Source organism: Serinus canaria, chromosome 2, assembly GCF_022539315.1.
Source record: "Serinus canaria isolate serCan28SL12 chromosome 2, serCan2020, whole genome shotgun sequence".
Taxonomy (NCBI): Eukaryota; Metazoa; Chordata; class Aves; order Passeriformes; family Fringillidae; genus Serinus; species Serinus canaria.
This window is the reverse complement of record NC_066315.1, coordinates 139,794,602-139,809,725: the sequence shown is the minus strand read 5'-3', so window position 1 is coordinate 139,809,725 and position 15,124 is coordinate 139,794,602. Positions and strand designations below refer to the sequence as shown.

Below are 15,124 nucleotides of genomic sequence, written 5' to 3'. Positions count from 1 at the left end.
ATATGATTGAACACCTCAAAATGCTGAGGAGAAAAATTAGAGTAGAAGGTACTTTTGAACATCATCTAGTTAAGCATCCTGCTCAAAGTAAGTTATCTATGATGGTAGGTAGGATTGTTCAGGGTCTTGCCAACTTTTAAAACTTGCAAGGATAAAATCCCAAACAAATTATTACAAACTCTCCAGACAACTGGTTACAGTTCCTCACCAGTGCTGAAGTGCTGTTGCTCCACCATCACTATGCCTCTAAAATGATCTGCAGCAGTCAGAGACTATGTTGGTGTGCAAGGAAAGACAAGCCTGAGGGAGCTTGATAGTCTCATCCTGGTCCTGGCAGTAATTTAGTGCTGCACTGAGAATACTTGCACTTAGACCAAGTACTCTGAATACAGAGACAGGAACTTACATGTTGTATTTTGACTTGTGAATGTGCTGTTCCAGGACCAGCATTGCTTGGATCAGGTCAGAGGATAGCATCCTGGAGAACTTCTATAAGATCAGCTGTACTTGCAAGCATGGACATAAAATTCTTCTGCATTTTTCCACTATGGAGGAGCCTGCCAGTAGGGACTAGGTCAATTCTTTGTGGTGTCTGTTCTTACTGATTCAGTTTACAATTGTAAAGCTGTTATATTGTACTGGAAACATTCTGGAGCACCTTAAAAAGAACCTTATAAAACACCAGGTCTGAAGTAAAAATTTTTGCATCCAAAATGGAGACGCAAATCACATGCCATTGAACATAAAGGACTTTTCATGCACTCTGCACTCCTTGGCCTTCTCACAAAGTGGAAGCAGACCTGCAAGGCTGGGGGAGGCTTTAAGGAGCACATGGGGTAGGAAGCAAGCAGGTGGATCCAAGGCACACAGGAAAGGTTCTGAGCAAGCACATTTGAGCAAAAGCTCATAGTGGACCAAGTGGTAGAGAAGATTCTAAAGAGCAGTTGAAACCTTGAAAATGTGCCTTGCAGTCTTCACCTTGACATGGGATTACGTAGGTTCATGCAGCAGAATTGATATTTTTTGCTTTCAATCGACACTCCCAAGTCCTTGTTTTTACCTCATTCATAAAACACTGGTTTATACAAACACTGTGTTTATACATTTGTTTGAAGTATTTCAGGATCCTTTACAAGTTATTTAAATTACAGGTCTGTGTTCTGGTGCATGTGTGGAGCATGTAGCAGTGTGTATTAGTGTCACCTGGTCAGTTCACTCCAAGTCCCTGTTTTCAGTTTCTTACAATAGATGGAATGAGAAATTTTCACATTGTTTCTGTCTTGAGGCTGCTTTTATTTCCTGTTCATTGAGTTTTGGGGGAACATAAGCTGGTTCTAGAGTAAAATTAACAAAGTGAGGAGGGAAGCAGGGAGTGAAAGAAAGGCAATCTCCATGTAAAAGCCATATTACCTTTCTTTATCTGAGCACCTCTGTGCCTCGGAGATTTGACATAGGAACTTCAAATTTGGCATGGATCTGGCCTTGAGGTCTGAGAAATGCATTCCACTGTTAGAAAAAAAAAGAAAGGCAGAATTATGAGTCACAATGTATCAATAGCTTTTTGTATCCAAGGTAGAATTTGAAGGATATTTTATCACCTGCTCGTTGTGATCATGCTTTTATTCCTGTCGTGTGCATCTGCAGACTGCTTTAAACCATCTATATTTAATGGGTCCTCCTTCTGTTGTCTATCTAGGTTCTTGTATTGTCATGCATCAGGGTAGTCCTTAACCTGCTGCTGCTCCTTGGGCTTCTGCAAATGCCACTGGCCTAGCAGAAGGTACAAAAGCGTTGGGAGCTGTAAGCCCTGAGACCCAGTCCTACTTTTTAAGGATAGAGTGCTACTAATACTCTTATTTGCTGTTGAGAAGTACCATGTTGAGTGGTGGCAGCCAAATATTAATGAAAGCAGAAAGCAGCCAATGTGAAATCTGGTTTCCAGTGTGACGAGGGCTTGTGCAGTTCGTCGGAATCGGTGGAGAGGGGGAGAGGAGAGTGAGACAATCTGTGCTGGGCTGTGAAATCACCTCGAAATCGTGGGGGATCCTGCTCAGCACCAGCGATGACTCGAGGATGAGCTGGGCTTTCTAGTGAGGAGACCATCTGCAGGGCTGCAACTTGGGTCTCTGGAGGAGCTGAGGGCTATCAGGGGACATGAACTCCAGGAAGTCGAAGGAAGGGCTTGTACTTGCAGCACTGGACTAGGGCCTGGGAAAAGGAATGGCTCTAGAAATTTTTCATCTGGAAGAAAAAAAAAGGCAGAATGAAGTTAAAAGGAGCATTTTGTGAAGTTGTATGTGTGCCAGATTGTTTCATTTTAAAGAAGGAAATCCCATGATAATAAAACCTTTTGTTTTGGTGTTTTAAGGAGAAGCTTTTTTGATAAACAGTTTTTTAAAGTAATAATTTCTTACTGTTTACTTTTTTTAAAGCCAACATGAAACATTTGGAGGGTTGAATTAAATGTTTATTCAGTGCAGAACACATTAAAATTTGTCTTCATCTCAGTAATTTATTTTTTCATCCTTTCTGTTTTGTATGTAACAGCACAGCAATTAAAATAAAATAGAGCTGTAACTGTGCAAAGAAAAAAATTCCCTGACTCTGCTGCCATTTTATTGGGTATGATAAGCATTTACACAAGTCTGATACTCACTTGCAAAAACAGTCGTGCAGAGATGTCTGACATTAGAAGTGCTGAGTGCTCACAGTTTGAATTGGGCACTTCAGTCAATAAAATTAAGGTCTGCCAAGGTGTCTGTGTCCCACAGAAAATACCTGCCTGTGTGACTGAGGAGCAGAGACATGGACCATTCATGCTCTTGGTCAGTGTACCCCTGGTTTTTGAGATGCTTGGTCATTAGCTTTATATGATCAGATACAGAACTTGGTTATGGCTTTCTGTATCAAAAGTAGGGGCACAAGTTCCTGTGCTCTCTGCAGAGGTACCTGGTGAGTGTCCTGCAACAAAGAAAGATCATGTCGGTCATGGAGCGGTCACTTCTGGCATGGAATTCTGACATTTACTTTGGTGGAGCTGTTTGTTACCCATTAAAACCAGCACTGAGAGGAAGTAACTGGGAAAGCCCAGTCACATGTCCTGTGGCAGGCTCCCTTCAGCCTCTGCTGGCCTTTGTGTCAGCTTTCCAGTGCTCCATCACGGGTCTGGCTTTGGCACAGCCTGGAGCTCTGCGTGGGCACTACAGTAGCTTTTGGTACTTGCCTCCCTCATTACCAGTCTAATGCAGCAAGGACCCTAAGTGGGCCTTATCTTTGTAATACATGGGGACTTCTGCTGAAATCAGTTTGATGAGTTTCACTCTCATGTTGGATTGGTACCAGACCTTATTTTAAAAGAGGAATCAAATGTAAATATTGCAGGATGAACAGAGATGTGGCTTTATTTTGGAGTTATAAGCAGTAAGGCTTTCTGAACTTTGCAGATAAGGAAGCAGTGAAGAAAATGTCACTTAAACAAAGTCTTTCTCCCTTCTCACTGAGAGGCAGCACAGATCAGAGTGAATTAGCCTACACTGAGCTCTGCAGAATAGTTTCTGAGTTAGCTAGATCTACTCTGAATAAAGGGTGGTGGAAGGAGGCTAAACAAAGGATCAACAACTGCATATTGTCATGGGTTCTAAGAAGGCAGCATTTTCTGTGTGAAGTGGTAGGCAAATTGTAATCTAGGTGGATTTAAAAGTCAGAACCAGGTTCTATTGCTTCGTGTTCTCCTGAGCCACTCTCTGCATCTCCTTAAAATCACATTACATGGGGCTGGATTTTTTTTTTTTTGCATGCTTTTCCTGCACACTGGATGGAAGTGTCATACAGCAGACAGGGAGCAATGCCTTTTCAGAAAGCATATACCCTGAACACACAGTGAACATTTTATGTAAACTCATTAATTTCTCTTGCTGCATCAGTACTCTTGTTTGGGGGAGGGAAGGAGGAAGTGAGTAAAAATTTTTTTCTGAAAGCAGGTTCTTTCATATGTGTTTTCTGTTATCAACTCTATGTCTTTTCCTTCTCAAACTGTAATCAAATGGGCAGAAGGTTTCTGCCTCCATTTAGAAAATGTTTATATAAGTCTTCATATAAATCTGCTATCAAGACAACTTTAAATGTTGAATTCCACTCTGGAATTAATCTCTCTTAATATAATTATTAATTAATTGGGATTGCTAACTGTTCATGTTTCTGAAGAGCAGTGGCCTGAGAAATTGCCTGCTGAAAGATAAAATATCAGATTCTGGACTTTCAAGAAGTATGCCAGCACTTACTGGTTTATGTTCCTAGAAAAACATCTGTTTTGTGGGCTGATTTGCTAGGAATGTCAATTCTGTGAAAATTTGAGGTGAAATTACAGAAGGGGATGCAGTGTAAATAAAGTTTTTCTGTAGATTCCTTTATGAAAAAATGCTGCTTTTGACATAAAATAAACACCTGGATTATTTAATTGCAAACTAAATTACACAATACAATGTCAATATTCACAAGGAGGGACAAAAAGAGAAAATCTTTCGCAATATTTTGTCATATATTTGACTTTAGGGTAAGTAAGGGACAAGCAGAACCTTTCACTGAAGTGATGACCTTCAGGAATTCATGGAACATGAGGGAGGTCTCAGTGGCCTAGAGACAGGCAAGCACAAGACTGGGCAGTCTTAACCAAGGGAAATGCTTGAGCAGAGGAGAACACATAGTGAGTCTCAGGTCAGTTAGAAGGATCTTCATTCCTAGCTCAATACAGGAAGAATTTACTAAAAAACAGTCTGTAAGAACCTCGAGAATTGTAACAAGGTCCCTAGAAGGGTGGATTTGGCAAAACCACACTGTAACTTCATTTTGTTGGAGTCATGGTGCAGAATGTTGCAGACCTTACTGAAGTCAAGCTATGTGGCAAGGTCCCACACATTCCTGTAAGCAGAACAGGAGAGGTATTTTAGAGGAAATGAAGAGTCCAAGGATGATGCATGATTAGTTGGATAAGCTGCTCAAATGTGAGTTTTAATAATCCCCTGTTAAATTGAGAGAACATGTCAAGCAGGGTTGCTACAGGTGGAATAATCACATTAGCTCCAGGGAAAAGGGAATGGAGGTTTCTTTAAAATCTGTAGAGGAAAGAAGGCTGGGAAGGGTTGCAGGCATCTCACTCTCTTGAGATTTTACTGAATGCTGTTACAGCTCTTCATAGCCATGAATTAAACAGGATTTTGACATCACAACATCCTTAAAGAAAAATAAAATTAGTGTAGTCAGAAGAACAGAGATGCAGCTTTCTTTTTCTGAGACCTGTTTGCATCAAAGAAAAGTGTTGCTATCTTGGTAAACAGAGGAGGGACACAATAATCTCCTTATGCACCATAAGCAAAACTGAAGCACAGCAGAGATGTGATAGAGATTTAGCTAAAAGCCTGCAGGTGCTGCAATTGCACATAGACCTGTTGGCTTACAGGCACTGTGAACACTGTTGGGTACGCAAGGAGACTGGAGAAGAACATTTATTGATTTGTTGAACAGGTTTTCCATTTTATTCCTTATCTCCAGCCTTTCCTTCAGCATGCTTCAATGCTGCATGTCAGATCAAATGTTGCTTTCACTTGCACTCCAGGCCATCCCAAAATGGGACCCTTGGCAAGCACTTAAGCTCACTCAGACTGCCCTGTGTATAGATCCTATGTGCTGTGCTGGGGATGAGGTTCTGCAGAGTACCACAATCACTTCTCCAAACACAACTTTAGGCAGCAAAACTAGCTGTTAAGTTGCTTTTTAAAATAGGCATTTCTGAAGTTTCACTCAAAATCGCAGAAACATTAGGTAATACCACCCAGCTCTTCCCCCAGAGCATTGCTCAACGTTGTCTTGGCAGTTGTCTTCCCTTTTGTCAAGAGCCCTCCAGCCCCACTGAGAAGCAGCACAGTTAATAATGCTCTACCTCTTGTCCCTCGAGACACTGAGACAAATGGATCTGTTTAGCTTTGCTTCATGGTTCTCTCGCTGCAAAGAGAAATGAGGTGGCCTGCAATAGGTACTTCGTACATACATGAAAATAAATCTCTTTTGTACTTCTGTGCTCGGTTTTACAGACTGCCACTATTAACTTGTAGAAGAAGGATATCTTTCTACTCCAGTACCATTAAATAATTGTCATCCTGGAACGATGATTACCCAAGATTAATTGAGCATTTTCAGTGTCCTTAATGCCATGTAACCATATCCTTGGCATAAAAAGCATATCATGTGAGGCTCTGCACTTTGGATGTAGTCACAGATGTAGTGCAGAGGGTGGCTGTTTAGAACATTCACGGAGGATATTTATGAAGCAGTAAGGTGACACAGTTTCTAAAACAGAGTCTACAAAGCAGCACTGGGTGAACTGGGATGAACACTTTTGTCTTTTGCCTAAAGAAAAAATGTGAAGCTAAGGCTTCTTCTTGGGATATCAGTCTTTAATGCTTTTTCTCTCTCTGTTACAGTTTACACAATCAGTCATGTCTCTGTTAACGCATAGAGGCGTGAAAGAAGATTTTAGTTAATTGCCAAGTGCTAGCAATCAACTTTTATTGGTTTGGGATTGGTCTTCAATTGGGGAATGACATTTGGGAAACTAGGAAGAAAGGATAGCTGTCTTTTGTCTGTCAGAGTGCCTTAAAAAGATATTGTTTTGCTGATTTTCAGACATGGAAGAAAGGTCTTGCACATGATTGTGCTTGCATGTATAATGCAATAGAAAAATACTGTACACCTGCCTTTTCTGGGACACTTCACAGCCTGTGACATGAAAGACATGACAGAGCCAGTAGTGGAGATTTCATGCTGGGCTCAAGTTAGTAATAGGAAGGACTTGAGCTCACAGAACAGTCAAGAGACATTGTCATAGCTTAGGCAAAGCAGTCCAAGGGCAAGACTGACCTCAGCACTGTGCTGAAAAAAAGGCTTCTGAAGCAAGGGAAACAGTCAGGAAGTTACCTGTTTTACACCATTCTGTTGTTTCATGAACTGAAACAAATTTCAGCCTGTAATAAGTGGATTGGATTTTGCCTTTCTTATCATAGCCTCAATTATCTCTTCTTGGAATGGGTCTGCTGGTTTCAGGGGATGAGCAGTGGCACACTAAACCCCAAAGGACTGAATTAAACTGTAATATGTAGCAAAATAGAAATTATTATTTAAATTAAACTAACTCCAGTGTCTCTTCTTTACTACAGGTGGTGGATGTGGACTTTAAAACAGTGTGTCTCAACATCTCATCCTCAACTATTTTTAATCTGATTGCACTACGAAAGAAAAGCTGCTAATGGGATAAATGTTGAGACTTTACAAGAACTGACTTGAAGTACCGAAAGCCATTATTATTGTTATTTTATTGTTACTATTATTAATCAAGAAGAGCTTGAAGCTAAGTCTATATCTGACCAGTCGTTATCATTTTCACAATTACAGTCATGGCAAGTAAACGAAAATCAACAACACCCTGCATGGTCTTAGCCAATGAGCAGGATCCAGATCTAGAAATGGTGTCAGACTTGGAGGAAGGACCACCTGTGCTCACACCAGCAGATAACCCTGCAGCAGAGGGTGTGACAAGTGATGAGGATGTTCATGAGTATGTGGATTCAGACAATAAGAAAAACACAAATAAAGTAGAAGGTGGTTATGAGTGTAAATACTGTACTTTTCAGACTCCAGATCTCAATATGTTTACCTTTCATGTGGATTCAGAACACCCCAACGTAGTATTAAATTCATCCTACGTTTGTTTAGAATGTAATTTCCTTACCAAAAGATATGATGCCCTCTCAGAACATAATTTGAAGCACCACCCTGGAGAGGAGAATTTTAAATTGACTATGGTGAAACGTAATAACCAGACAATCTTTGAACAGACAGTAAATGATCTCACTTTTGATGGGAGTTTTGTTAGAGAAGAAAATGCTGGACAGGCTGACTCTTCTGAGGTCCCCTCATCAGGGATCTCCATTAGCAAAACTCCTATCATGAAAATGATGAAAAGCAAACCCGAGGCTAAACGTATTGCTGTTTTCCACAATGTAGTTGATGACATTCCTGGTGAAGAAAAGGGAACTGAAAATGAGCCAAACTCTGAAGAAGTAGTAGAAAACCCCCCACCGGTTGTTTCTGAATCCAAACCAAGCCATTCAGTTGTGTGCAGTGCAGCAGATGTGGCTGGGGCAGTTGTGACCCCGGCACCAGTGCTTCAGCCTGGGGTGGCACAGGTTATAACAGCTGTTACAGCTCCACAGAACTCAAACCTGATTCCAAAAGTCCTAATACCTGTAAATAGCATTCCAGCCTATAACACTGCTTTGGATAACAATCCTCTTTTGCTTAACACCTACAACAAATTCCCATATCCAACCATGTCAGAAATCACTGTTCTTTCCTCTCAAGCAAAGTACACGGAAGAGCAGATTAAAATATGGTTTTCTGCTCAGCGTCTGAAACATGGAGTGAGTTGGACGCCAGAGGAGGTGGAAGAAGCAAGGAGGAAACAATTTAATGGCACAGTGCATACTGTGCCACAGACCATTACCGTTATTCCAGCACACATTTCGGCCGCTAGCAATGGTTTACCTTCCATTTTACAGACATGTCAAATAGTTGGTCAGCCAGGACTTGTTCTCACTCAAGTTGCAGGTACAAATACGTTACCAGTAACAGCCCCAATAGCTTTGACTGTAGCAGGAGTCCCAAACCAAACACAGTTACAGAAGAGTCAGATTCACAGTGCTCAGCCTATTGCAGAAACCAAACAAGTTGCTGCCATTCCAGCCCCTCAGCCTATCAAAAATGAATCCACGCTGATGAATCCTGACTCCTTTGGCATCCGAGCAAAAAAAACTAAGGAACAACTGGCAGAATTGAAAGTCAGTTACCTTAAAAACCAATTTCCTCAAGACTCAGAAATTGTTAGACTTATGAAAATAACAGGTCTCACTAAAGGAGAGATCAAAAAGTGGTTCAGTGATACACGCTACAATCAGAGAAACTCAAAGAATAATCATGGGATTCATCTTAGCAGTGATTCATGTGCCACCATTGTTATTGATTCAAGTGATGAAATGAATGAATCTCCAACAGGAGTCACTCCACAGAGCAAGCCATCTTGGGGTACTTTTCCTGATTTCACCCCACAGAAATTCAAAGAGAAGACTTCTGAACAACTGCAAGTCCTCCAAGCAAGTTTTCTTAATAACCCTGTCCTTACTGAAGAAGAGATGAATAGATTAAGAGCCCAAACAAAACTGACCAGGAGAGAGATTGATGCCTGGTTTACAGAAAAAAGGAAATCAAATGTCTTGAAGGAAGAGGGAGCTGACATGAATGAAAGCAATGCTGGCAGCTCAAAAGAGGAGTCTGGAGAAACATCTGTGGGAGATGGAGCAGCAGGAACAAAATCAGGGTGTTGTACTTCAAGCAAAATAGGCAAAAAATCACCAGAGCAGTTGCACATGCTCAAAAGTTCCTTTGTCCGTACTCAGTGGCCATCTCCACAAGAATACAACAAGCTGGCAGAAGAAACTGGACTTCCAAGATCAGAAATCGTGAGCTGGTTTGGAGATACTCGCTATGCCTGGAAAAATGGTGGATTGAAATGGTATTACTATTACCAGAGTGCCAGTGCAAACAGCCTGAATGGCCAAAGCTTTGCAAGGAAGAGAGGGAGAGGAAGACCAAAGGGGAGGGGGAGAGGGAGGCCTCGGGGGAGGCCTCGGGGAAGCAAGAGGTTAAATTGCTGGGACAGAGGTGTATCTGTCATAAAATTTAAAACTGGAACAGCAATCCTGAAGGACTATTATATGAAGCACAAATTCCTTAATGAGCAAGACCTTGATGAACTGGTAGCCAAATCTCACATGGGATATGAGCAGGTCAGAGAATGGTTTGCAGAAAGGCAAAGAAGATTAGAACTTGGAATAGAGCTGTTTGATGAGAATGAGGAGGAAGATGAAATGCTGGATGATCAGGAGGATGAGGAAGAAACAGATGATAGTGATACTTGGGAACCCCCTAGACATGTTAAGCGTAAACTTTCAAAAACAGACTGATGTACAATTTGGAATTTGGGGGCCAAAAACCTATGAATTAGGTTTGATGTTATGGTGAAGAGCCAAATGATTTTTCATGGCCTTCAGTTTAGCAAGCAGCTGCTCAGCATCTTCCTTCCACCTAAGAGTTACATGGGCAAGATGCTCCCCGTGCAGGCAAGAACTGTTTGCTTTGTTGCTACAAGAGATGAACATCCTCAGGCCTGGCCTGGGACCAGGGGTTACAAACCAGATCAAGTTCAGCTCCTCCTTTTCCACACTACCGATGGGAAGGTTCATGTTCATCATACACCTGACTGCTTCTCAATATTTAATTGCCTTATGTTGTTTAATTCCAAAAAAAATCACAGACACTTTTTTTTGTTGTTGTTATTGCTGTAAGAGAACATTGCCTGCTTGCGAAGGAGGAAAACACAAAAACATTAGATGTCTTTTTGCAAACATCACTTCATCTGAAAGGTTTCAAGGCCTGGGTTTATTTCTTAAGGAAAGCATTGAAAACAAAACAGAAGGGGAAAAGTGTGACAAAAGGAATCAATGAACCTAGGGGTGAGGATTGATTGGTTTCAGAAAATAAGGTGATATCTGCACCTTTTGCATATCTTTGGAGTGTTTTGGGTTTACAGAACTTGGACTGAAGTGTTCCTTGTTGATAATTATGAGCTAACTGAATGAGTCTGATGCTAGAAGATGCTTTTTATTACAGCCAGTGTAATCAGTGTATCCCACATCAATCTAATTTAAATGCCTGACAGACTTAATAGTAACACTCACTTCTACCTTGTGCATTCTTTCCTTTGTTGGAAATGGTAAAAGAAGTATCTATATTTAAAAAAAAAAAAAAGAGTAATTTCTTGAAATCTGACACTGAGTTTTAAGGTTAACAAAAGACAAAAACTGCCTAAAAGTTGTTCAGCGTTGCCTAGGGGTTTGTAAGAATACACAGATACAGAGAAGAAAAACATCTTTTGGTACTAGTGAGAAAGGTTTTCAAGTCAGCTGTGGCAATGACATGGTGTTTAATTCACAAACAAAATGAAGCTATATGGTTTTTAGATGCTTAGTAATTACAAACACGTTAGTGTTGAATTGTTCTTCAGTGATAGCCCAGTTGAGTGATGTGTGTGCAGGTTTAACTGTAAGACATCCTAATTGAACTCACCACTGTGCTGATTACTCACAGGACTGCTGGGTGAACACCTCTGTTTCTGGAGTTGGTTTGATCTACCTGAACTGAACTCCAGAAGTAGTTTAATCTGATATAAAACATTCCTATCTTAAATAAGTGTATATAAAATAATAAAAAAAAGCTATTTGGTCTCAATACTGTGAAGTTATAGTGCAGTTTGAATTAGCAACTTAAAGCAATGGGCCAAATTTACACAAATTTAGTTTAGGCAGATGTTTGGCATTCTAGAGAACTGTTGCTCTGAGGAAGAATAGTTTGTAATTTTGCTACTGCCAGCCTGCATTTTTAGGGATAAGTTACTTTATTTTTAGATATCAAAAGATGGTGATGAATTGGTGCTGCTGTCACCAGCATTGTCTGCTTTTACATTGGCACTAATGGATACTAGCAATCTCCTTTTGCACATGTGACAGCATCTTCTGTGTAGGCTTCTGCATCTGATGACTAATGAGGACAGATTGGTACAGAGAAAATGGGACCTAATGTCTCTCCATCTCCAAGAACCTATGCTAGAATTTTGGAATTAGTCTTTCTTCTGGACTATGATAAGTCAAAAAACCCAAGAAAGCCCTTTTAGTCATGATTTTATGAAGCAGAGGAGTCCATGTTGGATCTAGTTTTCATATCTGATTGTGGGTGAAGCCCAGGCTAAAGTAAGAAAGTGAGTAATGTCTGATAAAAAATACTGTTAACCTCCCAGACCTTCCTCTCAGGACTCTTGTAGCTGCCCTTCTGCTCACAGATTGAATAAGCTCCCTGAGCTTCAGGAGGATGTTGCATAGGAAAGCCATTTACTGGGTTATCTCTTCTGACTGTTTTAAGATTATTGGGGAGAAAAAGGCAATAGCTTATGGTGTATGTAATGAATTTGATGATGAAAATATTCCCTGGCTTCCAAGGCTCAAGTTAGTGAGACACAAAGTGGCCAGCATTGCTAGAGAGGAATAGCCAAGAATCCTCATTTTAACTTCGGACTGGGGCAGAAGCAACCCCATGTTGTCAGCATATTTCACAGGAGTGTTTATGACTCTGCATGTGAGGGGGTACAAGAGAGATCAAATCTGGCCTTTTCAGCATGGGGCTGGGAGGGATTCTCCCCATTTGTGTGGCAGTAGTGTAGATGATGGTAGTAGTGTGCTGTTGTAAATGCCAGCAGATACAAGAAAGACTCATGCTAGCTTCAAGCTCTGTTGGGAATACAGGGTCAAAAATCTGTGCTTGCTGAGTAGGAAAGAACAAAGCTTGAAGGAAAAGATGCTATTTTTAAGTTTCCAAAAATATTAAACCAAATCCTTGGGAATATGCCTCTAGCAAGCAAAATCTGGAGTTGCCTTAATCCTTAAAGTTGACCCAGAATTAATTTTCTTTAAAAAAACCCCAAAAACCCAAAACAACCAAGCAGCTTGTCCAAATAAATATCTCCATTTTTGTTAGCAGAGACTTAAATAGCTTAGCTAGGAATCCTGTCTTTTAAAAATGGGGGAAAATACAAAGATCCAAGTTAATTACGTGATTGAACTGGGATATTTTCCACTTTGGCAGTGTTCTATTAAATAACACTCAGCTACAAAGGTAGGCCTTAGCACATCTGGTCTGAAAAACACAGGAAGAGGAAATACATTGTTTATCAGACTAAATATAGTTGGATTGGAGGTCTTCTTTCAGTTGAATGGTCAGAGACAGTGGCTGGTGCATACTGGGCCAGATTTTTGGTTGCTGTAAATATTAGAGTTCCATGTATTCCACTGGTTATACCAGTGTTTACAGCCCAATGGGAACATTATCTCTTTGTAGAACATAAAATTTAAATTAAACCATGTGCAGTGGATCAGCTAATGAGAAATGCAGAGTCCACACATAGCAGGGCTACATGCACATTTAAAGCCTTTCAGTTGTGCTAAGGATGAGGAAAATCTGGGTGGGTTCAGCCTGGAGACAGAAGTTGTATGCATTCATTATTGCCTATAGTCTGACAGTTACTTCTGTTTGAAGAGTCCATTAATTACCAGTGTGCTTCATGTTTACAACATGTGTATATTTGCACTGGCAGAGAGGCAAACTCCTTCCAGAGGCCTCCCGTGTCAGGACTGACAGGGGAAGCGCTGGAAAGTGCTGTGGTCAGTTGTACCTGTGATTTGTGGTCATGGCTGGTGGGAACTCAAAGCTGCTGGTAACAGTGGTTTAGCCCAGATTCACCTCAGCCACCCTTAGGCTGCTGTGGGCACTGTACAGTCACTGAGAGAAACAGACATGGCCTGGTGGGTGCAAAGGATGGCACCTTCTCATTCTGCCAATCCCCTGGAAACTCCCTGAACTTAAGCACATCAGCAAGTGTCTTAATTTATTATGATTCCAAGCACCTCTGTGCTCATCAGCAGTGTACCCCTGCAAGCCTGGCTCCCTTCTATAGTTTATGCACACTTCCAAGGTGTTTTGGAAGCTGTTTGGACTGACTTATGCTGGCAGTGGGAAAGGAAGTGGAAAGAAAATAAATCTGCCCAGGAGTGTGTCCATCTGACTTTATTGACTTTCCTGCATGGTAAGGACTGTGTCTAGATGAACCTGTGTTATGTTTTCTGCATTTCTGTGGAGCTTCCCCTCTTAGGTTTGAGCTCATTATGAGCCAGGCTTCAGTGATTGTCACTGACACTGAGACAAAGAAACTCTGATCTTGCTTAGGTCTTACCTCTGGGTGGCTGGTTTCTCAGTCTTCATTGGGACCACTACATCAGAATTCAGTTGTGAACATCAGTTTCTTTAGAGCTAAGCTATTGCATTTCTCTTCATCTACTGTTTCTGCCAGGACTGCCTGCTCTCATGATGCCAGTTGTGCTGTCTCTGGAATTCGGCTAAAGAGAGAACACAGATAGTCCTGTGCCAGAATGGAGAGGGAAAAGAGCTAAAAGACAGAAAGCAGTGTTACAGCCAGGGATGACATCCACCATCAGAGTCTCATCCCGCTTCATGGCGCGTTTTGCCCTCGCTTCCGAGGCAGTGAAAGAGCACAGTTCCATCTTAAACTGTGCTGTCTTCCCAGCATCACCTCTCAGTGACCCCAAAGTTAGTGTTGGAAAAGAGAAAGTCAGGCCTATATTCCCCTGGAGGTTTGAATGAACTAACAGTGCTGGCTTGTAAGAAGTGAACAGAAGGGAAAACGCAGAAGCTTGAAGGCTCTGACTTTTGCTTGCCCTGCAGAATTTACTTTTCTAGAAGTCGATAAGCAAAACAAGTTTAACTCCTTCTGTTTTGACAGAAGGAGTAAATTATTACAGTCACTCCTTTTTAGCACATAGAAATCTCTTTGTCTGAAAGCAAAGAACAGGAAAGATGCCTAGTACCTGATTATTAGAATTTAGTGTATTATCTCTAATACACTGTAGTAAGTGAGGCCATGCCTTTTTTAACCTTGTCTGGTACCATGTTGAAAACTGCTTTTTTATGAACTGTAATTCATAATTCAGAGTTACTGACTGTAACTTTGATTATTTAGAAATTCATGCAGTGTCCACACATGACATGAAATAATTTTCTAATAGATGATTTGCTCACCTTGAACAAAAGAGGACTTTTTTTTTCTCTCCAAGAAATGTTTGAGGCAGGCAAATGCACTCCCTTCCCCTCTCCAGAGCAAAGAAAGGATTTCTGGATCCCATACAAAGTGATTCATGGCTGCACACGGTCCCTGTAGGCCAGAAAGCCCAAAGATGCAGACATTCTCCTCCTCCTCCGTTTTCCTCTGAAATGAGAGCCCAGCAGTAACTCTGACAACTGATCTCTGGCTGCTGAGTAACCAGGCTGTGGTTTAAGGTGGGGAGTGTTTTCCCTTTTGCACTTAATGGAGTACTGTGTATTCAGGCTGGATGTC

General features: G+C 41.2%; 1 protein-coding gene across 11 annotated transcripts in view; it reads left to right on the top strand.

The window, feature by feature from the left end:
• ZHX1 (zinc fingers and homeoboxes 1) overlaps positions 1–15,124 on the top strand; it is a 32,375-nt gene that overhangs the window by 9,199 nt on the left and 8,052 nt on the right. For 7 of the 11 annotated variants that reach the window (XM_050970304.1, XM_050970300.1, XM_050970299.1 and 4 more), the window contains one exon: positions 7,209–10,619. In XM_050970304.1, coding sequence (XP_050826261.1) covers positions 7,446–10,070 — 2,625 coding nt within the window. In that variant the 5' untranslated portion in view covers positions 7,209–7,445 and the 3' untranslated portion in view covers positions 10,071–10,619. The remainder of the gene's footprint in view (positions 1–7,208; positions 10,620–15,124) is intronic. The other 4 variants (XM_050970307.1, XM_050970308.1, XM_050970306.1 and 1 more) reach the window with 1 other exon arrangement.